Source organism: Hemiscyllium ocellatum, chromosome 5, assembly GCF_020745735.1.
Source record: "Hemiscyllium ocellatum isolate sHemOce1 chromosome 5, sHemOce1.pat.X.cur, whole genome shotgun sequence".
Classification (NCBI taxonomy): domain Eukaryota; kingdom Metazoa; phylum Chordata; class Chondrichthyes; order Orectolobiformes; family Hemiscylliidae; genus Hemiscyllium; species Hemiscyllium ocellatum.
Window position 1 is genome coordinate 116,736,585 of NC_083405.1, and position 22,436 is coordinate 116,759,020.

Sequence of the window (22,436 nt, forward strand, 5' to 3'; positions counted from 1 at the left end):
CTTCAAAGCAATTAGTATCAGCAATCAATGTTGGCATAGCTAGTGATACTCAAGTCCCACGAACGAAACAAAACTAAAGTTTCACGTATGGTAGAAAATAGCCGGAAAAGCAATGAGTTCTTTGAGTCAAGTGGTCTCAAAACAACGAATGAGGCTTTTAGTAGGATATGCTTGTAGACAGTTGAGGGAGAGGCAAAGGTGAGTGCTGACAAAAATAAAAGTGAATTATCTTTGTTATGGAACAGATGTTAGTTTGTAAGCTCAGCTGACAGTCCGACATGGTGCTGAGATTCTGAACATTAGGTGAGACCACAGATAGACAGTAGGGAGTAGTTTGGACAGGAGCTTCAAATAGTGACTTTGGCCTATTTGATGTGGTGTAATTCTGATATCACTCCTTTGAATGATATGAGTGGAATGGTGTTGCATGTGCATACTATGATTCACTGCACTTTTATAAAAGTCCAAGTTAGATAAAAATTGCAGCAGACATCGATTAATTAAGTAGAAATCACAAATTTAATATGCTGCATTTATAAAGACAGATACTTAATTACATCACTACATACCAGATTCCTTTGCAGTTTCCGAAGCCTTTCTACAGGTTCGGGATCATAACCTGGAATTTTTCGCATATCATTATTCTTCAATGCAAGCATTGTTTCCAGCATAAAACGGATCTGTAAGAGGAAAGGTGAGTTGCACTGTAATCAATAGACAATAGGTGCAGGAGTAGGCCATTCAGCCCTTCGAGCCTGCACCGTCATGGCTGATCATTCCTAATCAGTATCTGCTTCCTGCCTTATCCCCATAACCCTTGATTCCACTATCCTTGAAAGCTCTATCCAACTCTTTCTTAAATGAATCCAGAGACTGGGGCAGAGCATTCCACACAGCCACCACTCTCTGGGTGAAGAAGTTTCTCCTCATCTCTGTCCTAAATGGTCTACCCCGTATTTTTAAGCTGTGTCCTCTGGTTCGGCACTCGCCCATCAGCAGAAACATGTTTCTTGCTGCCAGAGTGAAACAATCCTTTCATAATCTTATATGTCTCAATCAGATCCCCTCTCAGTCTTCTAAACTCAAGGGTATACAATCATTCGATACATAGGAACCCACTTGGCTGTTTGAGTCCATTTAATAAAATTAACATTCACCAACAGAATATGAAGTTTATTACTTAAGTCTCAATTGATCTTCTCACCATCGTTAAACAAATTTGCTCTAAAAATTAGAGGAGTTTGGAGCCAAAGTTGTCTCCGTAGGCAGTCCGATCAGATGATCAAACCACCTGGCTAAAGAAGAACATATAGATATTGCGTACTTGGAATAACAAAGTTGTCACACAGGTTAACACGCAAAATAAGAGCACATAGTGTTTTTTGGGGGGGGGGGGGCGGAAAAAGAGAGGTGTTTACTAATGAACATGGTAACATTGGCTAGCGGGAAACACAGAGAAAGACTAAATGGGTCATTATCAGATTGCCAAGATGTAATTAATTGAGTCCTACAGGGACCAAAGTTGGGAGCTCAATTATTTAAAATCAAAATCAATTATATGGATGAGGGGATTGAATGTTTACTTGCTAAATTTGGTGATTATACCGTTAGGTAGGAGAGTAAGTTGTGAAAATGACATATGGATATCGCAAAGGCATACAAATAGGTTAACCGACCAGGCAAAAATTTAGCAGATGCTGTACAATGTGGGAATATGAGAAGTTATTCAATTTGGTAGAAAGAATAGTAAAGCAGCACATTGTTTAAATTGAGAGATTTCAGAATACAGCTGTATCTGTGCGTCCTGGTGTACAGGTCACAAGAAGTTAGTATGAAAGCACTGCAAGCAATTAGGGAGGTAAATGGAAAATTGTCATTTATGCAAGAATAATGGACTATCCAAGTAGGGATGTTTTGCTACAGTTATACAGGATGATGATAGAAGCGCATCAGGAATATGGTGTACAGTAGCTTGGTCTCATTACTTTAGGAAGATATAATTGCATGAGAAGTAATGCAGAGGTGATTCATGTAACAGATTCCCAGGATAAAGGAAATTTATCAAATAACATTCCAAAAGTCATTCTGGATTTGAAGCCTTAATTCGGTTTCTAACTAAACTCTAATTATTAGTTTAGTTAGTAATCTGCATAGTTTTAGACATGAGATATGTGATGCAATTCCCTGGACGAGAGTCTTCGAAATAGACAGTATAAGAACACGGGTTGAAGAAATGTTTCAGTATTTGGAGATCATTCTGACAGTCATATATATTTTTGATTCTTCGTTAGGAACATTAAGTCTGCTTTCTCTCCACAGATGGTGCCATATCTGACAAGATATTTCAGCAACTTCATTGAATGCAGGAAATAAAACAATCATGAGAAAAGCTTTATGTTGCTGGGAATGGAAGATTTGAGGGATAAAAATAAGACTAGAAAGACTAGGAGTTGAGGGGGTGACCTTTTCAAAGTTTATAAAATTATAAGTAGCACAGATAAGGTGAATGAGAAGGATCATTTCCCTAGGATGGGGGCAAACTAGGAGGCATTTGTTCTGTGTTTAAGCTGAGAGGAAGACGACTTCAAGGACATGAGGGGCAATTTTCTTTCAAACACCAAGAGTGGTTCCTGTGTGGAATGAACTGCCAAAGAAAGTGGTGGTAGCAGATACAGTGACAATGTTTAAATGGCATTTGGATATGTTCATGAATATAAAAGGTTTGGAAGAATATGGATCAAGCACAGGCAGGTGGGACTAATTTAGTTTGGGAACATGGCTGTTGTGGACAGTTGGACCGAAGGATCCATTTCCATGCTGTCGGACTTTGACTATGTAAGAGCAGAATTAGGCCATTCAGCCCATTGAGTTTGCTCTGCCATTCAATCATGATTTGTTTCTCAACCCTATTTCCTGCCTTCTCTTCATAATCTTGATCCCCTTAGTAATCAAGAACATTTCTGTCTTAAATACACTCAATGACTTGGCCTCCATAGTCCTCAGTTGTCAAGAGTTCCACAGATTCACTACAGTCTGGCTGAAGAAATTCCTCCTCATCTCAGTTCTGAAGGATCATCCTTTCACTCTGGGACAGTGGCTTCAGATACCTGTCTCTCAGATTAGTGGAAGCATCTTCTCAGTGTCCACTCTATCCAAGCCTCTCTGTATGCTCTAAGTTTCGATCATATTCCCCTTCAGTCTTTGAAACTTTATTGAGTCCAGAGTCAGACTCCTCAATGTTCCTCATATGACAATCTCTTCACCTCCAGAATCAATTTCTCCACCCCCCAACCAATGCCAGCACTTTCTGTTCTAGATAGAGGACCCAAAACTGCTCACAATATTACAAATGCCTTATGACCAGAACCTTACACAGCCTCAGCAGTGGATCTCGGTTCTTGTATTCTCTTCTATGAAGTGAATGCGAACATTACTTTTGCCTTTCTAACCACAATATGAACCAGCATGTTAATCTTAAGAGAATCTTGAACTTGGAATCCAAAATTCCTTGATGCTTCAGATTTCTAAAGCCTTTCCTGTGTAGAAAATAGTCTATGCCTCAATTCTTCTGACCAAAGTACAGAACCTGACATTCTACCACATTTAATTGCATGTCACTTCTTCACTCACCCACCTAGCATATCCAAGTTCTTCTGCAGCCTCCCTACTTCCTTAATATTACCTGTCCCTCCACCTATCTTTGTGTCATCTGCAAATTGAGCTACAACATCCTTAGTTCCTTCATCCAGGTCATTCATGTATCAAGTGAATAACGGTGGTCCCAACACTGACCTCTGTGAAACTCTACTAGTCACTGACTGCCATCCTGAAAAATACCCGTTATCCTCACACTGCATTCTGCCAGCCTACCCTCTACTCATGTCACCTAATCTTGTCCCTAACACCATGGGCTCTTATTTTATTGAGCCTCTTCCTTGTGGCCCCTTGTCAAAGGATTTCTGGAAATCCAATAGTTCAGGTTTAGAGGTACAGCAGCCAATTGTGAGCAGATGCGACTAGTTTAGTTTGGGAAACCCAGTTGGCATCGAAAAGTTGGTCCGTTTTTCTGCTGTTTGACTCCATGAAGATCACTGGCTCTCCTTTAACTTGCTCATTACCTCAGAGAGTTCTTAGAGATTTGGTAGTACGACCTCCATGTGACAAAGCTGTGCGGACTCTGCCTTATTTTATCATGCTCTTTCAAGTACTTCACAATCTCACCTTTAACAATGGACTTTAGGGGACTCAAAATGTCAGCCACCCAGCAAGTCTGAGTCTGTAGTGCTCTGCCTAAGACTCGGACAAAGCGGGACACCCGCCTTCACCTCACCCTTTAATTAATTTAAAATAGCTTTTGCCCAGTGTAGTTAGTCTTGTTACAACAAACTTGGATAGTTTGGCGTTGTTTTTAAAATGACTAAAGGCAAAAATTCACACAGCTCGCAACATGCAGGAACCCCTCCCCTACCCCCTTCACAGCAGTAGAGACATCTGCGGCCGCCTCGGGGGATTTACCTGTGGAGGCGAGCTTGCTGTCCGGGATCACCAAACGTCAAGAGACGATCGATGCTCTTATTGAGGAGTCCCGGTCCAGGTGGAGTCAATCTTGGTCATGCTGCAGAGTGATTCACTTTTAACTCTTGTTTTATAAAACATTTGAATTTTGTCTACTCCATTCTATAATGCCTGGGCCAAGAGCAAGGCCCTAACTAGGAGAGGTTACCGATAGGTAGTTATGGCCCCTGGGAGCAAGGGGGAAAAGTCTCCTCTCAAATATGTTTTGCACTTTTTTTTAAACTCAGGAATAGCTTTTAATTGTGTTGGTTTAAATGTTTTAAAGAATTTTTGTACTTGTGAAATTTTTTACAGTCTTTCTTCAAGGTTCTTGGAGTGGGGTTCTTCCTTCTGAGGGGTCTTGGACTTGCCTGGACGATCATGGCTAGCTTGGGTGGTACACCTGGAATGTCATGGGGAGTAATTCACCAATCAAAAGGTATAAGATATTATCAAGTCTCAAAAAAGAAAGGGTTGATGTAGCTCTCTTGCAGGAGACACATCTACTTGACAAAAAGAACATATAAAGCTACAACAGGGCAGATTTGATCAGGCATTTTTCTCATCTTTCAGTTCAAAAAGGAGAGTAGCCATAGAAGAGTAGCCATTTTCATTCAGAAGAATCTTCCTTTGCAAATGTTAAGCCAGATAAAAGAGGAGTCTAGACGTATATATTGATCAAAGCCCGAACACATGGAGAGGAATATGGAATTTTGAATCTTCATTGCTCCCCGGCATGCCCTTTTAAATTTGTAGCTGAAGTATTCTCTAAGTTGATGGCTTTTGGAGTCTGCCATACAATGATAGGAGGAGGTTTTAACTGTATTATGGACCCAGAGACAGATAGGATAGCTAAGAGCACTACAGGTATATCCGAGAGATCTAGACAATTGGCAGATCCGAATAAGGAGCTTGAGCTAGTGGATATATGGAGGTGCCTTCACCCCTTAGGTAGAGACTATACTTTCTACTCTAACTCACACAAGGACCAATTGATATGTTCTTTGCCCCCTTGACCCTTTTGAATTCCATACTGTCTTGTAAAGTAGACAACATAGCTATTTCTGATCATGCCTCAGTATATATAGAAATCAAGATTAGGGACGATGGGATAGGCCCCCAACATTGGCGTATGGATCCCTTCTTATTGAAGGATAGCAAACTTATAAAGTATTTTTTGCAGGAAATCAAAACCTTTTGGGAAATTAACTCAGGTACAGCCAGTAACCCGTCGATGATGTGGAAGACCACTAAGGCTTATGCACTAGGCTTGATCATCTCATATTCTGCGACCCGGAAAAGACAAAAGGGAGAACAACGCCTGCTCGAGGCTTGCTTGAAGGCATCGTATCTTAACAGGCCTTCCATTACTAAGCTACAAAGGATCACAGCCATTAGGCCAGCCTTAAATACTGCACTTACTCAAACAGCAAAGAGGGAAATATTGTTCGCAAAGCAGTGGTTATACGAATCTGGCGATAAACCTGGCAGATACCGAGCATACCTTGCTAGAAAGAAAAAGGCTCTTCAAGCCATTACATACAATGGAGAAAGTACTGGTACTCTGACTTGTGATCGTAAAAAGATTAATACAGCCTTTATAAAGTTCTACTTTGAACTGTATAAATTCCAAGACTGAGGATAGGACTGAAGATTAAAAAAATTTGACCCTTCCAGGCTTAACCTCTGAGCAGGTGTCGATCTTGAATGCCCCCCTGACAACCCAGGAAGTATTCGACGCGGTTAGGCAGCTTCAGAGTGGCAAAGTGCCTGGACCAGACGGATTCCAGGTTAAGTTCTATAAAGAATTTATAGGGAAACTGGCCAGGCCACTCATAAATATATATAATTATTCACATAGTCAGGGCTGCCTCCCACCTTCATTGAGAGAAACAAATATCTTGCTTATTAAAAAGGGAAAGGCCCCAGAAGATTGCTATATCCTTACTAAATGTGGATTTCAAAATTCTTTCTAAAATGTTAGCATTAAGATTACCATACATCATAAAAGAGGACCAGATGGGGTTTATAAAGGGCCGCAGATCAACTAATAATATTAGAAGGGTCTTAAACATGATACAAGCCTGTCAACAGAGAAGACTACCGGGGTTAGTTGTCTCATTGGCCGCAGTGAAGGCATTTGATTGGGTAGAATGGCCATATCTTTTTTATGCACTGGAAAGGTTCGGTGTCGGAGAGGTATTTAGTATATTGGTTTCAGTGTTATATAATGATCCCAAAAGCAGTGGTGATCACTAATAGTCTAAGTTTGGACAGCTTTAGTGTTGGCAGGGGATGTTGTCAGGGATGTCCTCTCTCACCATTAGTATTCATGCTAGTGATTGAACCACTGGAGGAAGCTACAGGAACTGACCCTAACCTAATGGCTCAGAGGGTTGGATTGGGCAAACATAAAATCATTCTATATACAAATGATGTCCTCCTCTTCTTATGTGATCCTTCAATATCCGTGCCCCGCCAATCCAAGTGATCAGCTTATTTGGTATGTTTTCAGGCAAGAAAATCAATTTTATGAAATCTGACGCCGTGCCATTAGGAGGTCTTGCCAGTGTATCCAATTTACTGGACGGATCTTTTTTTCCCCTTTCGTTCATCATCAGAAGGTTTTCTGTGCTTAGGTATTTTTATCACCCCAGTATTTGCACAGCGGTGTAAAGCTAAATTTGTGAAAATAAGACAGGACCTTCAACGCTGGGGAGATCTTCCAACATTCTGGTTAGGCAGAGTAGCTCTAGTTAAGATGAATATCCCACCTTGTCTTTTATATCCTATGAGAATGCTCCCCTGATGCTACTGAGACAGGTGCTGCGCAAGCTTTATGGCTGGCTTGGCTCTTTTATCTGGAACCATAGACAGCCCCTTATTAAATTAGGAAAGTTGCAGCTTCCACAAGCAAGGGGAGGATTTGACTTTCCAGATTTTAGGAGTTATCAATTGAGCTCCTTATTGTCCTATGTAGCTGATTGATTGTGTATCACAAGAGACCCAATCTGGCTAGATATTGAGATCTCCCAAGCAAAATGTCCCCTCATCAATCTTTTATTTACGGACAAGACGAGAGGTACTATGGACTATTGTAAAAACCTTATTGTATTAAATACAATTAAAGCCTGGAGGATAATGTGACAAGGTGAGGGTAACATGCAAAAAAACCTCCCCTTATACTCCTATAGTGGGAGCATCGTAATTCCAACCAGGGGTGACAGATGCTACATATAAAACTTGGAAGTCCAGAGGTATCTCCTGCTTGGGACACCTGTTTGATGGGGAGGTTATGATGTCCTTTGAGCAGCTGCACCAGAAATTTGGATTGCCTAACAGGGACCTTTTTCAGTATTTCTGAATACGAGACGACATACAAAAGACCACCATAGTGGTAATTTACCCCTACAAATCGGATAGGGAAAGGGGAATGCTATGGCCGATGGGGCCCCCTCAGTTAGTACTCTTTATCATTTCTTATATAATAAAGTATCTAATGACATGGAACGATTTAAAACCTGGAATCAAGAATTAAAGGTTGGAAGTCTCATCAGAAATGTGGGATAACATCTGGAAAATGCCAAAAAGACCTTTGTTTGTCATAGAACTCAGGCTATTCAATTAAAAGAATCCACAGGGCTCATATGGCACCTGAACGATTCGCAAAATTCAAAGCAGGAGCTTTGAATGTGTCCTAAACGCAAAATAGAAGTTGGCATTCTCACGCTTTGTCTACGGACATGCCATAACATCCGTAGGTATTGGGATAGAGTAGCGAATGCCTTGACAGGGATCTTGGGTATGGAGATTAGATCGGATCCAGTGTCCCCGCTTTTGGGTTCTTCACATTCTCCCTCCCTGGATGTGCACAAGAGGAAATTATTTACCATTGTTTCGTTTTGCGCAACAAAGTATTTTAGTGAACTGGGTAGCTGAAACCCCTCCAGGACTTGCGAACTGGCACAGGTTAATCATGTTTGGAATATATCCCCCTTAACTTCCTTACAAATATGGTGCACTAAAAAACGGAACTATTCTATAAAACATGGCAACCCTTTTTGAACTATATCACAGATATCTCGGCCATACTATCCAGGGCGTTTGTCTGGCTGTGGTGATGGTTCTGGCTGGTTTGGGGACCCCTGGGAGAAGGAATCCCATATAAATACGGGTTTTATTATGACTTGATGTAAATCTAGTTTGAGCATGTGTCTAGTTATTTAATTATTTTGTTGTTTATTGTTAAAAATGTATGATACCCTATTTTATGTTTTGGTTGTTTGTAGGATAGATTAGTAGTTAGTTGGGTTTTTCTTTTTTTGGTTATTATTTATATTTTTAATATTTATTTAATTTTATATTGTTGTTTATACTTCTTTGTATTAATTTTGTAAAAAACCTTAAAATTTCCTTTTTTCAATAAAGATATTTATATAAAAAAAGACAATGGACTTATCTTAGCCTGCTTGGCTCTCTCTCTTATTCCTGATGAAGGGCTTATGCTCGAAACGTCGAATTCTCTATTCCTGAGATGCTGCCTGGCCTGCTGTGCTTTGACCAGCAACACATTTGCAGCTGTGATCTCCAGCATCTGCAGACCTCATTTTTTACTTTAAAACCTTACCAACAACCAAGGTCAGGCCTATGCGCCTACAGCTTCCTGTCTTCTGTCCCCCTTCCTTCTTAAAAGGTATCACCTTAACCATCTGGGACCCTCACTGATTCCACTGAATCCTGAAAGATCACTGCGAGTGCCTCTACAATCTCCTCAGTTATCTCTTTCAGAACTCTGGGATGTAGTCCATTTGCTCCAGGTGATTTTTTTTTCACCATCAGACCTATGAGTTTCCCTTGCACCTTCTTAGTGACGGCCACTCCATCACCTTTGTCCTTTGACTCTCAAAGATCTAGTATACTTCCACTGTGAAAACTGATGCAAAATACCCATTCAGTTCCTCTGCCATTTCTTTGTTCCAGCAGTCCAAAGACCACTCTTGCCTCTCACTTTTTAGATGCCTTAAAAAAAAACTCTTGCAATCTTCTTTATTACAAGCTGGCTTATTCTCATTTCAGCTTCTTGCCCTCCCTCCCCTTAATGCCTATTTAATCATTCTCTGCGAGCTTTTAAAAAGGTTTCCTTCTGTCCTTTTTCCTTTCGTTTTCTACTGTCTCGGATTTCCCTGTTCAGTCATGGTTGCCTCAGCCTCCCTTTAGTACAGGTATGTCTCTCTTCTTCCTTGAAATGAATTTCTGATGAATTTCCCAAATTGCCCCCAGAAACTTCTGTTGTTACTGCTTCACTGACTTTCCTGCCAGGCTCCCCTTCCAACCAACTCTGGCCAACCCCTCTCGTGTTTTTGAAGATAACCTTACTCAAGTGTAATACCGTTACATCTGATTCCACCTTTTCACAAACTGCAGGGTGAATTCTATCATAATGTGGTTGCTGCCCCAAGGGATTCCCTTAGCAGCTCCTTAATCACGTCTGTCTCATTGTACATCACCAAATCCCGAATTTCCTGTTCTCTCATGGGCTTTACCACAACCTGCTCCAGAAATTCATCTCAGACATTCCCTGAATTCCGTTCCTTGAGATTCACTGCCAATCTGATTTTCCCATTCCAAACGCACATAAAAGGTCCTTCACCATTATTACGGTCACTACCACCTCGGGTTTCCTTCACCTTAACATCCCTATTAAGTCTTCCTCATTATACATGAGGAAATTCAGAAATCCCTGTTCCTAGTGGACTCTACCTCAAGCTGCTCCAAAATAAAACAATATTGTATACGTTACACCAATTCTTTTTTCTTGAGATCTGCTACCAGTCTGATTTTCCCAGTTCACCTGCACATTGAAGTTCCCTACGATTACTGTCTTGTGCAAGTCATTGTAACACTAATACACAACTTGTAATTCATGCCCGTGTTTGAGAGCTTCCTTAAATCATGAAATCTGTCTTACCCTTGTTTGATCTTGGAATTGTTTACCAACACTGTTCGCTTTGCTTTGAACTGCCAGAATCAAATCCCTCAATGCCACAGCATCATCCTTCTGAAGGGTAAATCCCACTTCTTTCAATAAAAGAAGGATAAGCTCAATGTCCTTTTCTTTGAAGTTGCTGGTGAGTTTTTTAAGAATATCAAACACTAACACAGAGTTTATCACATGGAAGTTATAGAAGTGTGCAATCAAGTTGATTAGATTATCACATTCTTTGGTTTCGCTGACTTTTCTCCAATGTTCATCAAATTGTTTCACTGCTGCCTCCAAAACATGGGCTCCAACCTGTAAAACACAAGGCATATTGATAAAACTTCACACACTGAGCAAATATAAAGCACTGGAACTAGTAAAATTCCTGTCACAAACAAAACTTAAAACTATTGAACATTTTCTCTTACTTCACGACAACCCAAAGCACTTCACAACCTATTGTAGGTACTGTTGCGATGGTATGAAGTACAAATTTTCATAGTCAGCTCCCATGTACAGCATTATAATTAATTTTTAATTTTAGAAGTGGGTTGAGTGATGAATGCTGCCCAGCACACCATAGGAAGTCTGCTTTTCTTCAATAATGCCATGGGATTCACTCCACTAAGCATCGAAGCCTAGTTATTTGGCTCCAAAATCTGGAACGAGATTCAACTCAATCCTGATGAAGGACTCTGGCCCGAAACGTCGAATTTTCTGTTCCTTGGATGCTGCCTAACCTGCTGTGCTTTAACCAGCAACACATTTTCAGCTCAATCTTGCAACTCCCAAGGTTATCCACATCCCATTAAAAAAATTTCAAAAACACACAAAATGCATTACATCTTATTCAATTGGAAGCAATTTCAATAAGCTTTGGTTTTATTTTCTTGCAATTGTGGAATTGACAAATAGATTAAATCTACAGAACATTCTACCTTAGCTGGTTCTCAGAACACATACAGAAAGTACAGCACTGAACAGGTGACGCTGTTCAGCTCATCCACATTAATATTTTTACGATGTTGTATTCTATCCAGATGACTTCTTAATTCTGTCCTCTAACCACACTCAAATGCTAACTCTGCCCAAGTACAATTCTACAGAGGCTTGCTGTTCCCCAAATGGCACTTCTAAGCTGAGACCATGAGTGCAAACATTATACGTTCTTGGCAGAGGCAACATTATAACTATAAAAAGGAAGAACCATTTCTGAGAAAACTCTAACATTTGGTGTTTGGTGACAAGGATACAAACAGAAGTGTTTTAATCATTTTTGTTGTACCTCACTGGGGTAGCTGCAAAAAAAAAATCAAGTGACACTATTCCCAGAGTTGTCACAAAAGCCAAGTTTTACAATGCATGCAGAATTCCCCAATTTATGGATCTTTTAGACACCAGACTGACAGAACCAGGTGACTGTACTTAACAAGAACGACTTCTTATAACGAATAAATACATTCTCGCCAAAGTAAAAAATTATGAGCAACTCCATTTACCCTGCCCCACCCAAATAAACTGCCCCTCTACACTCAAAAACAACAACAAAAAATAGGGTGTTGTGGGCACAGGGAAAGATTGTGAAGGCACTTCAATGGTCTCTGTCCACAGATTTGCTGTGATGATCCTTGTGCTGATATGGAAAGTTTATTTCCTAATCTTTCTTCCCTAGGTACTTTCACTTGCTTGCATAAGACAGTGTGATTAGTTCACATTTGTAGAGCTTTCACCAAAGGGGAAAATAAGCAGGATGCTTTCAGGCTTCAGATACTTTCTACTGCAGATATAAAAAAAAAAGCAGATCCTTCCTTTCCAAAGGTCCAACAACTTCTCCCCTCCATCCCATCCCCACCCAAAAACATTCATATTCTTGAACCATTCAGCCTGCAAGTTAGTTATCAAAAACCCGAAGGCCTTTATCATTGACAATTGATCACTGTTCCAAAAGACAATCAGCTATTCGTGGGTCAGCGGAAGCCCCATTTGTAAACAGCCCCTTGGCTGCACAAACAACTGTGTAAATAAGATTAACAATGAGTGTTTGGTAACTTTCATTTACTATGCACAGCTAACTTCAACAACGCTTAGCTTCCAAAACTTTGCTTTATCCATTTCAGACCACAATTAAAATACTGAAAAATAAAAAGATACTTTACAGCCCAAAATGCTGTGGTTGGACTGAACTCAAATATTTTTTGAGCACAAGGTGCTTGGGGACAAAATTAAGAAATATATCATACTTGTGTCTTTGTTTATTCAGAAACATTAATATTATTTGCTTCACTACTGCTTAGATTTCATTAGTAATGCTAAGTCTTACTCAGTGAACAAAATAACTTCAAATTGTAGCTGCTTCGTTTTCTTTAATGCTCAATGCTCAAAACAAAAAAAAGTTCCAGTTAACATCTCTTAGTTTGTAACTAAAATGATATTTACACAGAAAGCACTAACTACTCAGCAACATTTTCTAGTTCAGATTTTTATCACCTTTACCAATTATGATCCTCTGATCTCAAACATGCAGTTCTGCATTATTATAGTCAGCCTTACAACCAAAGTTTTAAAAATGCCAGCAACATAAATATTACAAACTTAAAAGTATCTAGCTTATAGGACAGTTTTGATAAGCAATTTGAATACTAGCGTTACCTCAATTCCAACATTGTGATGAAGAATACTGATTAACAGTACATGTTCCATCATCAATCTGTTAGGCATCAAGGCTGGAGTGACACAGGCCACAAGGATGACATCCGTTAGCACATCATTCATATCTTTTCGGCTGTTTTTCATATACAACTCTTCAAGCTGACTACTAATAGAGGCCATATTAGGTTCACTCAACCTAAAACCACAAAAAAAGGGCTTAACTTAAATTCATAATTGAATGAATGAAGACCCAAAAATATTAGCATTATTCATTCCAAATTCTCAAAATAACACAGATTTTTCTTGTGGTTTCAACTACATGTTTTACAAACAATTTATACATTATATACTAGATACTTCACTTTATTTTTAAATAATATTAGGAGGCATGCCTTTCGTCTTATCTTTTTAAATGAAGCAACCAGATTCAGGGTTAAGGCTCACAATGCATGACATCAACATTGCAAAGTAGCAAGATAATTCATTACATGGCAAACCAAAAGCAAAATACTGTGGATTCCAGAAATAAAAAACAAAAACCTGTGGAAACACATGGCAGGTCAAGCAGCAGCTGTGAAGAGAGTAATGGAATTAGTATTACAGATGAATTGATATTAGTTAGACATTTACCAAGTTATCATGAAGTACACAAAAACAAATATCTAGAAAAGCTCAGTAGGTCTGGCAGAATCGGTCGAGTGAAATCAGAGTTAATGTGTCGCATCCAGTGACCCTTCCTCAGATCCTCGAGTTGTGAGAAAGGATCACTGGACCCAACACGTTAACTCCGATTTCTCTCCACAGATACTGCCAGACTTGCTGAATGTTTCCAACAATTTCTGTTTTTGTTTCTGATTTCTGCATCCAGGATTATTTTGGTTTTTATCAGGAAGTACAAAGGTTAGGAAAGCTTTGTGGGAGAGTAGAATAAAGAAATAAAGGATGATGGTGCAAGGTCCAAGTGCACAAACAATCTTCACTGGGGATAACGGTTGCTCCCCTTGCTTGCTAGATCTTTTAGAAAGGAGGATGGTCCTCCTTGGAATAGTGAAGGTGACATGTTGATGAAATAGAGATTTGCAAGATGATGGGACATTTTGATATAGTAGTGAGAAAAATGATCCTCCACTATTAAATTAATGATTATAGATTTAAAATAATTTGTGAATATAATTTGAGATATTTTAAACTCGTTTCAGTTTACCGTTGTACAAGGAACACTCAGAGAATAAAAGCCAATTTCAAAACTAATCTTGAAAAGAAGTCAGAGAGGATGAAGAGGGTATTGGAGCTGTGAATAAAAAAAACCTATGGGTGTGGGATTAAGCACGATACCTTTATCAAAGAAACAATGATGTTAAGTGGCCGCCTTGTGCCTTCGTACATGGCCCTCTCATTTCACAAGAGAAACGGACCACAATAGGTTAACAAGACCGAAGATGGATAATAGACTGTTCGACATTCAGCTCTTCTGCACAAGGATTAAGAGTACCCTGACTAACTGCTCCAAATGGCTGACCAATCATGTCCAACCATACCATATTCAAGTCCCTTCCCATATCAAATGCTGCCTTTGATTTACTGCACTGGAATTCACTGACGAAAGGCTATTTCCTTGACTTGACAGAGGCCTGCTGACAACCATGATAAGTTTTGTGCCTTTGTGTCTGTGTTAAATGGCAAGGCAAGACAAGACAATAGTAAATGAGCCGGTTATCTCTGGCAAAAGGGACAAAGAACATAGAACAATATAGCACAGAACAGGCCCTTCGGCCCACGATGTTGTGCTGAACATTTGTCCTAGCTTAAGCACCTATCCATGTACCTATCCAATTGCCATTTAAAGGTCACCAATGATTCTGACTCTGCCACTCCCACAGGCAGCGCATTCCATGCCCCCACCACTCTCTGGGTAAAGAATCTACCCCTGACATCCCCCCCCACACGTTCCACCCTTCACCTTAAATTTATGTCTCCTTGTAACACTGTTGCAACCGGGGAAAAAGTCTCTGACTGTCTACTCTATCTATTCCCCGATCATCTTATAAACCTCTATCAAGTCACCTCTCATCCTTCGCCGTTCCAATGAGGAAAGGCCTAGCACACTCAACCTATCTTCGTACGACCTATTCTCCATTCCAGGCAACATCCTGGTAGATGCCTGAAGAGCATGAAGTCAAGTCAAGGCAAGGCAAGGCAGGGGTGCTGTGAACATTCAGGTACAGAGTAAAAATGAACGAGTACTAGGACAGCAAGCAAAGACAGTAGCATTTGAGTGATCATTGCCAGTGCAGAAATGTCCTGTAAGTAGATCACAGATGTGCCATGAAGTGGGATCCTCCAGATGTTGGGATCAGCCTTCCTGGATCTAGTCTGATCATGCCACAAATTTTAGCATCTCCCACATCACTCAGACCCCTATGATTCAGTCCCGTTTCTGTTGCAAGCAACTAAAAAGTACACTCGAAGGTTCACTAAAACTAGTCTGAAGCATCTCCATTAAATACTTTTTGAATAAAAAAGCAGTTCTAATTTTCTGTGCTTCTGCCAAGCCTTGCATCCCAGTGACTAGCATTTGAACTTCTTGAACCTAAAGGAAGTTCATATCCTGAAGAATCATGTGGATAGAGTTTGCCTATTAAGTGGAACACTTGCTTTGCTTCATGCACAAGGAAATATGAACAGACAGAAGTTTTGTTCCCATTTTAATCTCCAAATTCATTTACGACCATTATTTGCAGGTCTGAGTAAAAGCTGTTTTAAACAATAAATCACCAATTATCTGTCAGACCTTTAATGCATTCAGTCATAAAGAATGAATTCTTTTGCATCACAAATCTCAATTAAAAGCTCACAAATTGAACTGAATAGAAAAGTTGAGATTCACTTGGCCCTGGTTTGCATAACCCAATAAAAATGGGATCACTGGACCAGTCACATTGCAATCATCTAATATTCTCCCAAATTGCCCATTTTTAATCACAATTATACTGAAAATGACAGAAACACAGCAGTGTATTTGTGAATCATATTGATTTTAAAATGTTCAAACATTTGGCTCACATTTCAGCAAAGCTCAAATTTGACAATATCACAATTTAATCTCAAGGAAAATCAGAAAATGCTGAAATCATTTACACCATGAGATATCTGTTGGAATATGAATTATGGCACGGTGACAGTGTTCCTACCTCTGAGCTAGGAGACCCAGGTTTAAGTCCCACCTGCTCCAGAGGCGTGTTGTTACATGTTTCAAGTTGATTAGAAATGTTAGAACAGGAAAGCAGTGCTGCATTGTTAGGTTAATAATTTGGTTCCAAGATCCTGGTTTATAAAAACAAGGAACACTTATTATTCTGCAAAGTTTGAATGAAACAAGGTTTCCTAAAATCAATGGCAACTCAATTTGAGTTGGAGTGTGTTCTAAATGCAAGCATTCTTTCAAGATGGCAACCGATAGTGAACTGCACATGCATGGCTTGATGAGCATGCTCAAGTGATTTTCAAGACTTGATTGAACCCGGTTTCTTGAGTCAAACCATTCTCAAATTTTCACCAACATCTGCAATCATTTAGGTGACACAGTCAGCCTCAGTATGAGATATGCCTATCTTGCCAATGCCTGTCTACTGCTCCACCTGATAATGGGGCTGGCTGCAAAAACAGCCATTATTGAACAGTAGAATGTTTTCATACTCCTACCTATTAAGAAGTCCTTTTACATTCTTCTTGAGTGTTAGAAGTTCTTCCTTTTTCTTTGCATCAATAGTTTCAGCCTTTTCACGCAACTGCAGGGGAATATACTTCCCGGAATCAGTGCCCTCATTTGATGTTCGCTCCTAATGCAAGATGGAACAGTTATGAGAAATCTAACACTCTGTAACTGGAGTATTTTTGAATTATAAAACATGGAAAAAACTTCTACGATGAATATATCTGAAAGACATCCACATTAGAAAAGCATGCATTTTGTAGAAGACTTCCAAGTGTTGAGTAAGATATCTGTATAGCAATATTAAATATTTTAAATATTAGGTGCTTTCCTTGTTCTCCAGATCCCTTCATGAACTTAATACTGAGATCACAGTTTAGCAAAGAAATATTTAAATGGCAGGGGATTGGAGTTCTGATTGAGGGTGAGTGGGGCATAAAAACACAGTTGAGGACTTCTCTCCAAATGAGACTCATCTAACTCTAGTCTTCTGAGATCTATTTCACATTGAAAGGCCATCACTCTATTGCAGATAGTAGGTTATTACAGAAACTATTACATAACCACCTATATGAATTTGCTATTCTAATTGCATGTAGACACAATCATCAACAGTTGGGCATTAGGTAATTTTTGCACAGCAAAACAGGAGCATCAGCAATATCGTGGTGTTACAACAACATAGCCTGAGGAGAAATACCCAAAGAGCATCACTGAACTAAAAGAACTGATTTTTAAGTATTAAATAACTAATGGTGGGGCAAATTGGGAGTCACAGTGTAGTACACAGTCTGGAATGGCATCTGCAAATCTGGAAGCTTTGCAGTAGTTACAGTGTTGCAATGCTGCTCCTTTAACAAGGTGAGGTTGTGCTGGTTTTTTGTGCTCGTAAACGCAAAGATTCCAAAATGTCTGGGTTTATCTACTTGAAGCAGCTTTTAGGTTTTTAATCAAACACTTGTACAATAAAAGAGAGTGGCCAGTTTTCCCAGCTCAGCCTTTGGTTGGTTTGGTTTGAGCAAGCAGTCGGATTTTTGAGGTTGCTGGTCAGTTGTTAGCTGAGAACTGCATTTTGGGAAAGTAAATCTTAGCAGGACTTATACACTTAATGGGAAGGTCTTTGGGAGTGTTGCTGAACAGAGACCTTGGAGTGCAGGTTCCTAGCTCCTTGAAAGTGGAGTCACAGGTAGATAGGACCGTGAAGGCGGCATTTGGTATGCTTTCCTTTATTGGTCAGAGTGTTGAGTATAGGAGTTGGGAGGTCACGTTGCAGCTGTGCAAGACATTGGTTAGGCCATTGTTGGAATATATCAGAAGGATGTTGTGAAACTTGAAAGGGTTCAGGAAAGATTTACAAGGATGTTGCCAGGGTTAGAGGATTTCAGCTATAGGGAGAAGTTGAATAGGCTAGGTCTGTTTTCCCTGGAGCATTGGAGGCTGAGGGGGTGACCTTTATAGAGGTTTACAAAATTCTGAGGGGCATGGATAGGATAAATAGGCAAAGTCTTTTCCCTGGGGTGGGGGGAGTCCTGAACTAGAGGGCATAGATTTAGGGTGAGAGGGGAAAGATACATGAGAAACCTAAGGGGCAACTTTTTCATGCAGAGGGTGGTACGTTTATGAAATGAGCTGCCAGAGGAAGTGAAGGAGGCTGGTACAATTGCAACATTTAAAAGGCATCAGGATGGTATATGAATAGGAAAGGGTTTGGACGATATGGGCCACGTGCTGGCAGATGGGACTAGGTTGGGATATCTGGTTGGCATGAACGAGTTGGGCCGAAGGGTCTGTTTCTGTGATATACATCTCTATGACTCTAATCCAAAAGAAAGAGCTACATGGAAGAAGGTGTTCAATGCTGAATCTCTCTCTCCTGTAAGAACCGGTGTTTGATTTTTCCTTTTATCTAAGCGGGTATTTATGGGGACTGTTGCAGGCATTTGGAACACCATCACTAAGTGCGAAAGAGTTGATTCGGTTTTTCAATAGCTAAGTTATCCTATGTTCTGTTCTTTCTCGTTTGTTTTTCATTCAGTAAGCTTGCAAATAAATTCTGTTTTGTTTCAAACTACATGGTTTGACTGGTTGCATCATTCCTGGTATATCCATTTTACACCTGCTTAAAACAACTAGCAAAGTTAGGATCTGGGCTACTTTCTTGAAATGTTTTGAGGGGGTCTGGCCTGATCCAAAACAGACTGGGGGCTCTTTGTGGGATTTGTTCTTTAGTTCCATTTTAGGAATAGGGTTGCTCGACTCAAAGACTGCAAGTGGTAGGTGTTCGTGTCTTTTTTCCAGGTGTTGGTTTCAGTTGGTTTAAACATTGCTTGCCGTAGCAATTGCTCTTTAAGTCACCAAGAGGTTTTTGGGGGTGGAAGGCGGCATTTTGGGAGCCTTAGAGAAGGTGAAGAAGGCCAAGCTGCTGGAATTAACAGTCAAGCTGGAGTTGGAGGTGCCTCCTTCTAGAAGGCAAGGAGAGACAATTACAGCAAAAGCTCAGCATTTAAATTTGCTGCAAACATCAGGACCTTCAGAGATGGGTAAAATTCAATTGAAAATGAAGTAGCTTGAGTGAGAGGCAAAAGCCAATTGAAGGGCAAAAGAAATGAAACTGTTTGAATTAAGATTAAAAGCAGAAAAAGAATGAATCACTTTAACAGAACAAGAAGAGAAAGAGAGAAGAGAGAGTGTGAAGGAGAAAAAGGAAAGGAAGAGAGGGACTATGAACTTAAATAGTTGTACCTTAGACAGGAGTTCAAAAATTCAGTTCCTGAGGTACTGCGAACTCATGTGCAAGAGCACAGAGTTACAACAGCAAGATTAGCAACTGAACTGGCTGAAATGAGTTGGTTCAAAGTTTGGTTTCCAACTTTAGAGTTTCAATCTGTGAGGGGTAGAAACTGGGGAAAGAGAACTGCTCATGTTGTAGGGGGAAGGTAGATATCAGTGAAGATCATAAGGATAACTTATCACAAGGTAAAAAGGAAACCCTTGAACAGGAAAGAAAAGTTAAAAAGCTCTGGTGTTTTCATTGCAATAAAATAGGTCACATGAAATCAGTGTTGGTGGGTTAGGAAAAGTACTGGGCAGCCAGATGGAGGAAAACAGGATAAGCCAGTGAATTTTGTTGGAGAGGTAACAGAAAACACAGACAGCTAAAAGGCTGCACCAGAATGTACAAGCTGGTCGGAGGTTGGTTCAGGAGGAAGTGCCAGATTTTCTTAAGCCACATACCTACAAAGGTAAAGTTTATTCACATAGGCCAGGAGCAGCAAATAAGAGATACAGGATCCTCTCAATTGGTGATGTTGAAAGATGAGAGATATGCAGCTCTAAAGGACTATTGCCAGAAAAGGTGCTAGTAAAGGGAATTCATAGTGAGACGAGCACTCAATTATGTACACTGAAGTTAGAGTGTCCAGTGAAAAGGGGAGAAGTCATGGTAGGAGTACTAGAAAAACCCCTTAGCTCCAGAATACAATGTCCTTGCTAATGATATAGCTGGTTCACAGGTAGGAGTGCTGCCGACTGTGTTTGAAAAGCCAGTGAAAACTCAGGCGACTGAACTATTGCAGGACACATAGCCAGACTGTGTGGCAATAAGACCACAAAGTCACCAGTTGAACCAGGAGAGATCAAAGATTACAGATAACGAAGTTGAAATGGAATTAAATGGTTGACAAAGCAGACATCTTTTGTATAGAGAAATTAACGGAGCTACAGCAGAAACATGAGAAACTAAATAAATTGCATCAAAAGTCACACATAGAAGAATCGTCTAGAGGTATCCCTGAATGCTACTATCTTAAAAATGAAGTCTTAATGAGGAAATGGAGACCATCACATACTCAGGCAGCTGAAAAATAGGCAAAAATGCATCAAGTCATGTTGCCAGCGGGTTATAGAAAGGTGTTAATGCAGGTAGCTCCTGAATTACCAGCAGGTGGTTATTTAGGGGTAAGAAAAACCCAAGCTAAAATACAAAAACACTTTCATTGGCCTGGACTGCACAAGGATGTAGTTGAATTTTCCTAGACATGTCATACATGTCAAACTATTGGAAAACCATAGGCTGTAATAAAACCCGCGCCTTTAATACCTATTCTTGCATTTGTAGAACCTTTTACATAAGTCTTAACTGATTGTGTAGGACCCCTACGTAAAACAAAAAGTGGGAATCAGTATTCGTTAACAATAATGGATGTGTCCATTAGATTTCCAAAGGCATTACACAGCGATTTCACAGCTCAAAGAATGGTAGAGGAGTTACTCAAATTATTATTTTTTTTTACAAGAGATAGACTAGCTCCAGAAATATAGTGAGATCAAGGGTCAAACTTCACATCAACATTTTTAAAGGAAGTTATGGACAGCCGAGGAATAAAACAATTCAAATCTACTGCATACATCCAGAATCACAGGATGCTCTGGAAAGGTAGCATCAGCCATTAAAAGACCATGTTGAGAGCTTATAGTCAAGACTGTCCAGATGATTGGAATAAAGAAATTCCATTTGTACTTTTCAGAGATGCACCAAATGAATTGACCAAATTCAGTCCACTTGAATTAGTTTTTGGGTATGAAGTGAGAGGACTGTTAAAATTGATTAAGGAGAAACTGAAAATCATAATTCAGAAGCTACATACTTGAACAATGTGTCAGATTTTAGGGAATGATTAAATAGAACGGGGGAGTTGGCATACAGCATTTAAAATTATCACAGCATACAACAAAACAGGAAGCAGATAAGAAATCAAAAACTTGCAGTATTGCTACTGGAGATAGTGTTCGTGCTACTTACAGTAATAAGTGAACTGTTAAAAGCAAGGTTTAGTGGACCTTATTATGTCTAAAGGAGATCAAGTGAGGTGAACTATTTGATAAGGACTCCAGACAGAAAGAAATCTCAAAGTGTGACATATGAATATGCTGAAAAGGTATTTTGACAGGGAAAGAAAGCAAAACGAGATTGCGTTACACCACAAAGTAAAAAAATTAAGTTCAGAGGATTGTGAATTGGACAATGAGGAAGTTCTCAAAAATTAGGATAAATGATTGCGTTACCTTCCAGAGGAAAATCAAAATGACCTGAGAGTTTTTACTGTTACGTGGGGAGATATGTAAAAATAAGCTGCGAAGTACTAACCTAATTATGCATGTAGATACAGGGAATGCTGTTCCGATTAAGCAATACCCTTACAGGCATAACCCTCTAAAGTTGGCACAGGTAGAAAAGGAACTCATGCTCCATGATGATACAATCAAAGCGAGTTGCAGTGACTGGAGCTCACCCATAGTAATGGTGCCAAAACCAGCTGGTACCCAGTGATTCTGTGTGGACTATTGCAAAGTCAATGCAGTGACAAAGATGGATGCATATCCGATTCCACGTTTGAAAAGGTGAGATAAGCAACTTATATTCCTAAGTTGGACTTGCTCAAAAGGATATTGGCAAATATCTTTTTCTGAAAGAACAAAGACAATTTTGGCTTTCAGAACACTGAATCGGTTTAAAGTCATGCCGTTCAGTATGAAAAGTGC

The 22,436-nt window shown here is 39.8% G+C and overlaps 1 protein-coding gene across 1 annotated transcript in view; it reads right to left on the bottom strand.

The window, feature by feature from the left end:
* nom1 (nucleolar protein with MIF4G domain 1) overlaps positions 1-22,436 on the bottom strand; it is a 65,105-nt gene that overhangs the window by 34,079 nt on the left and 8,590 nt on the right. Inside the window, exons 2-5 of the mRNA XM_060825612.1 lie at positions 16,886-17,022; positions 13,184-13,379; positions 10,523-10,846; positions 570-680 (exon numbers count right to left, since the gene is read on the bottom strand). Coding sequence (XP_060681595.1) covers positions 570-680; positions 10,523-10,846; positions 13,184-13,379; positions 16,886-17,022 — 768 coding nt within the window. The remainder of the gene's footprint in view (positions 1-569; positions 681-10,522; positions 10,847-13,183; positions 13,380-16,885; positions 17,023-22,436) is intronic.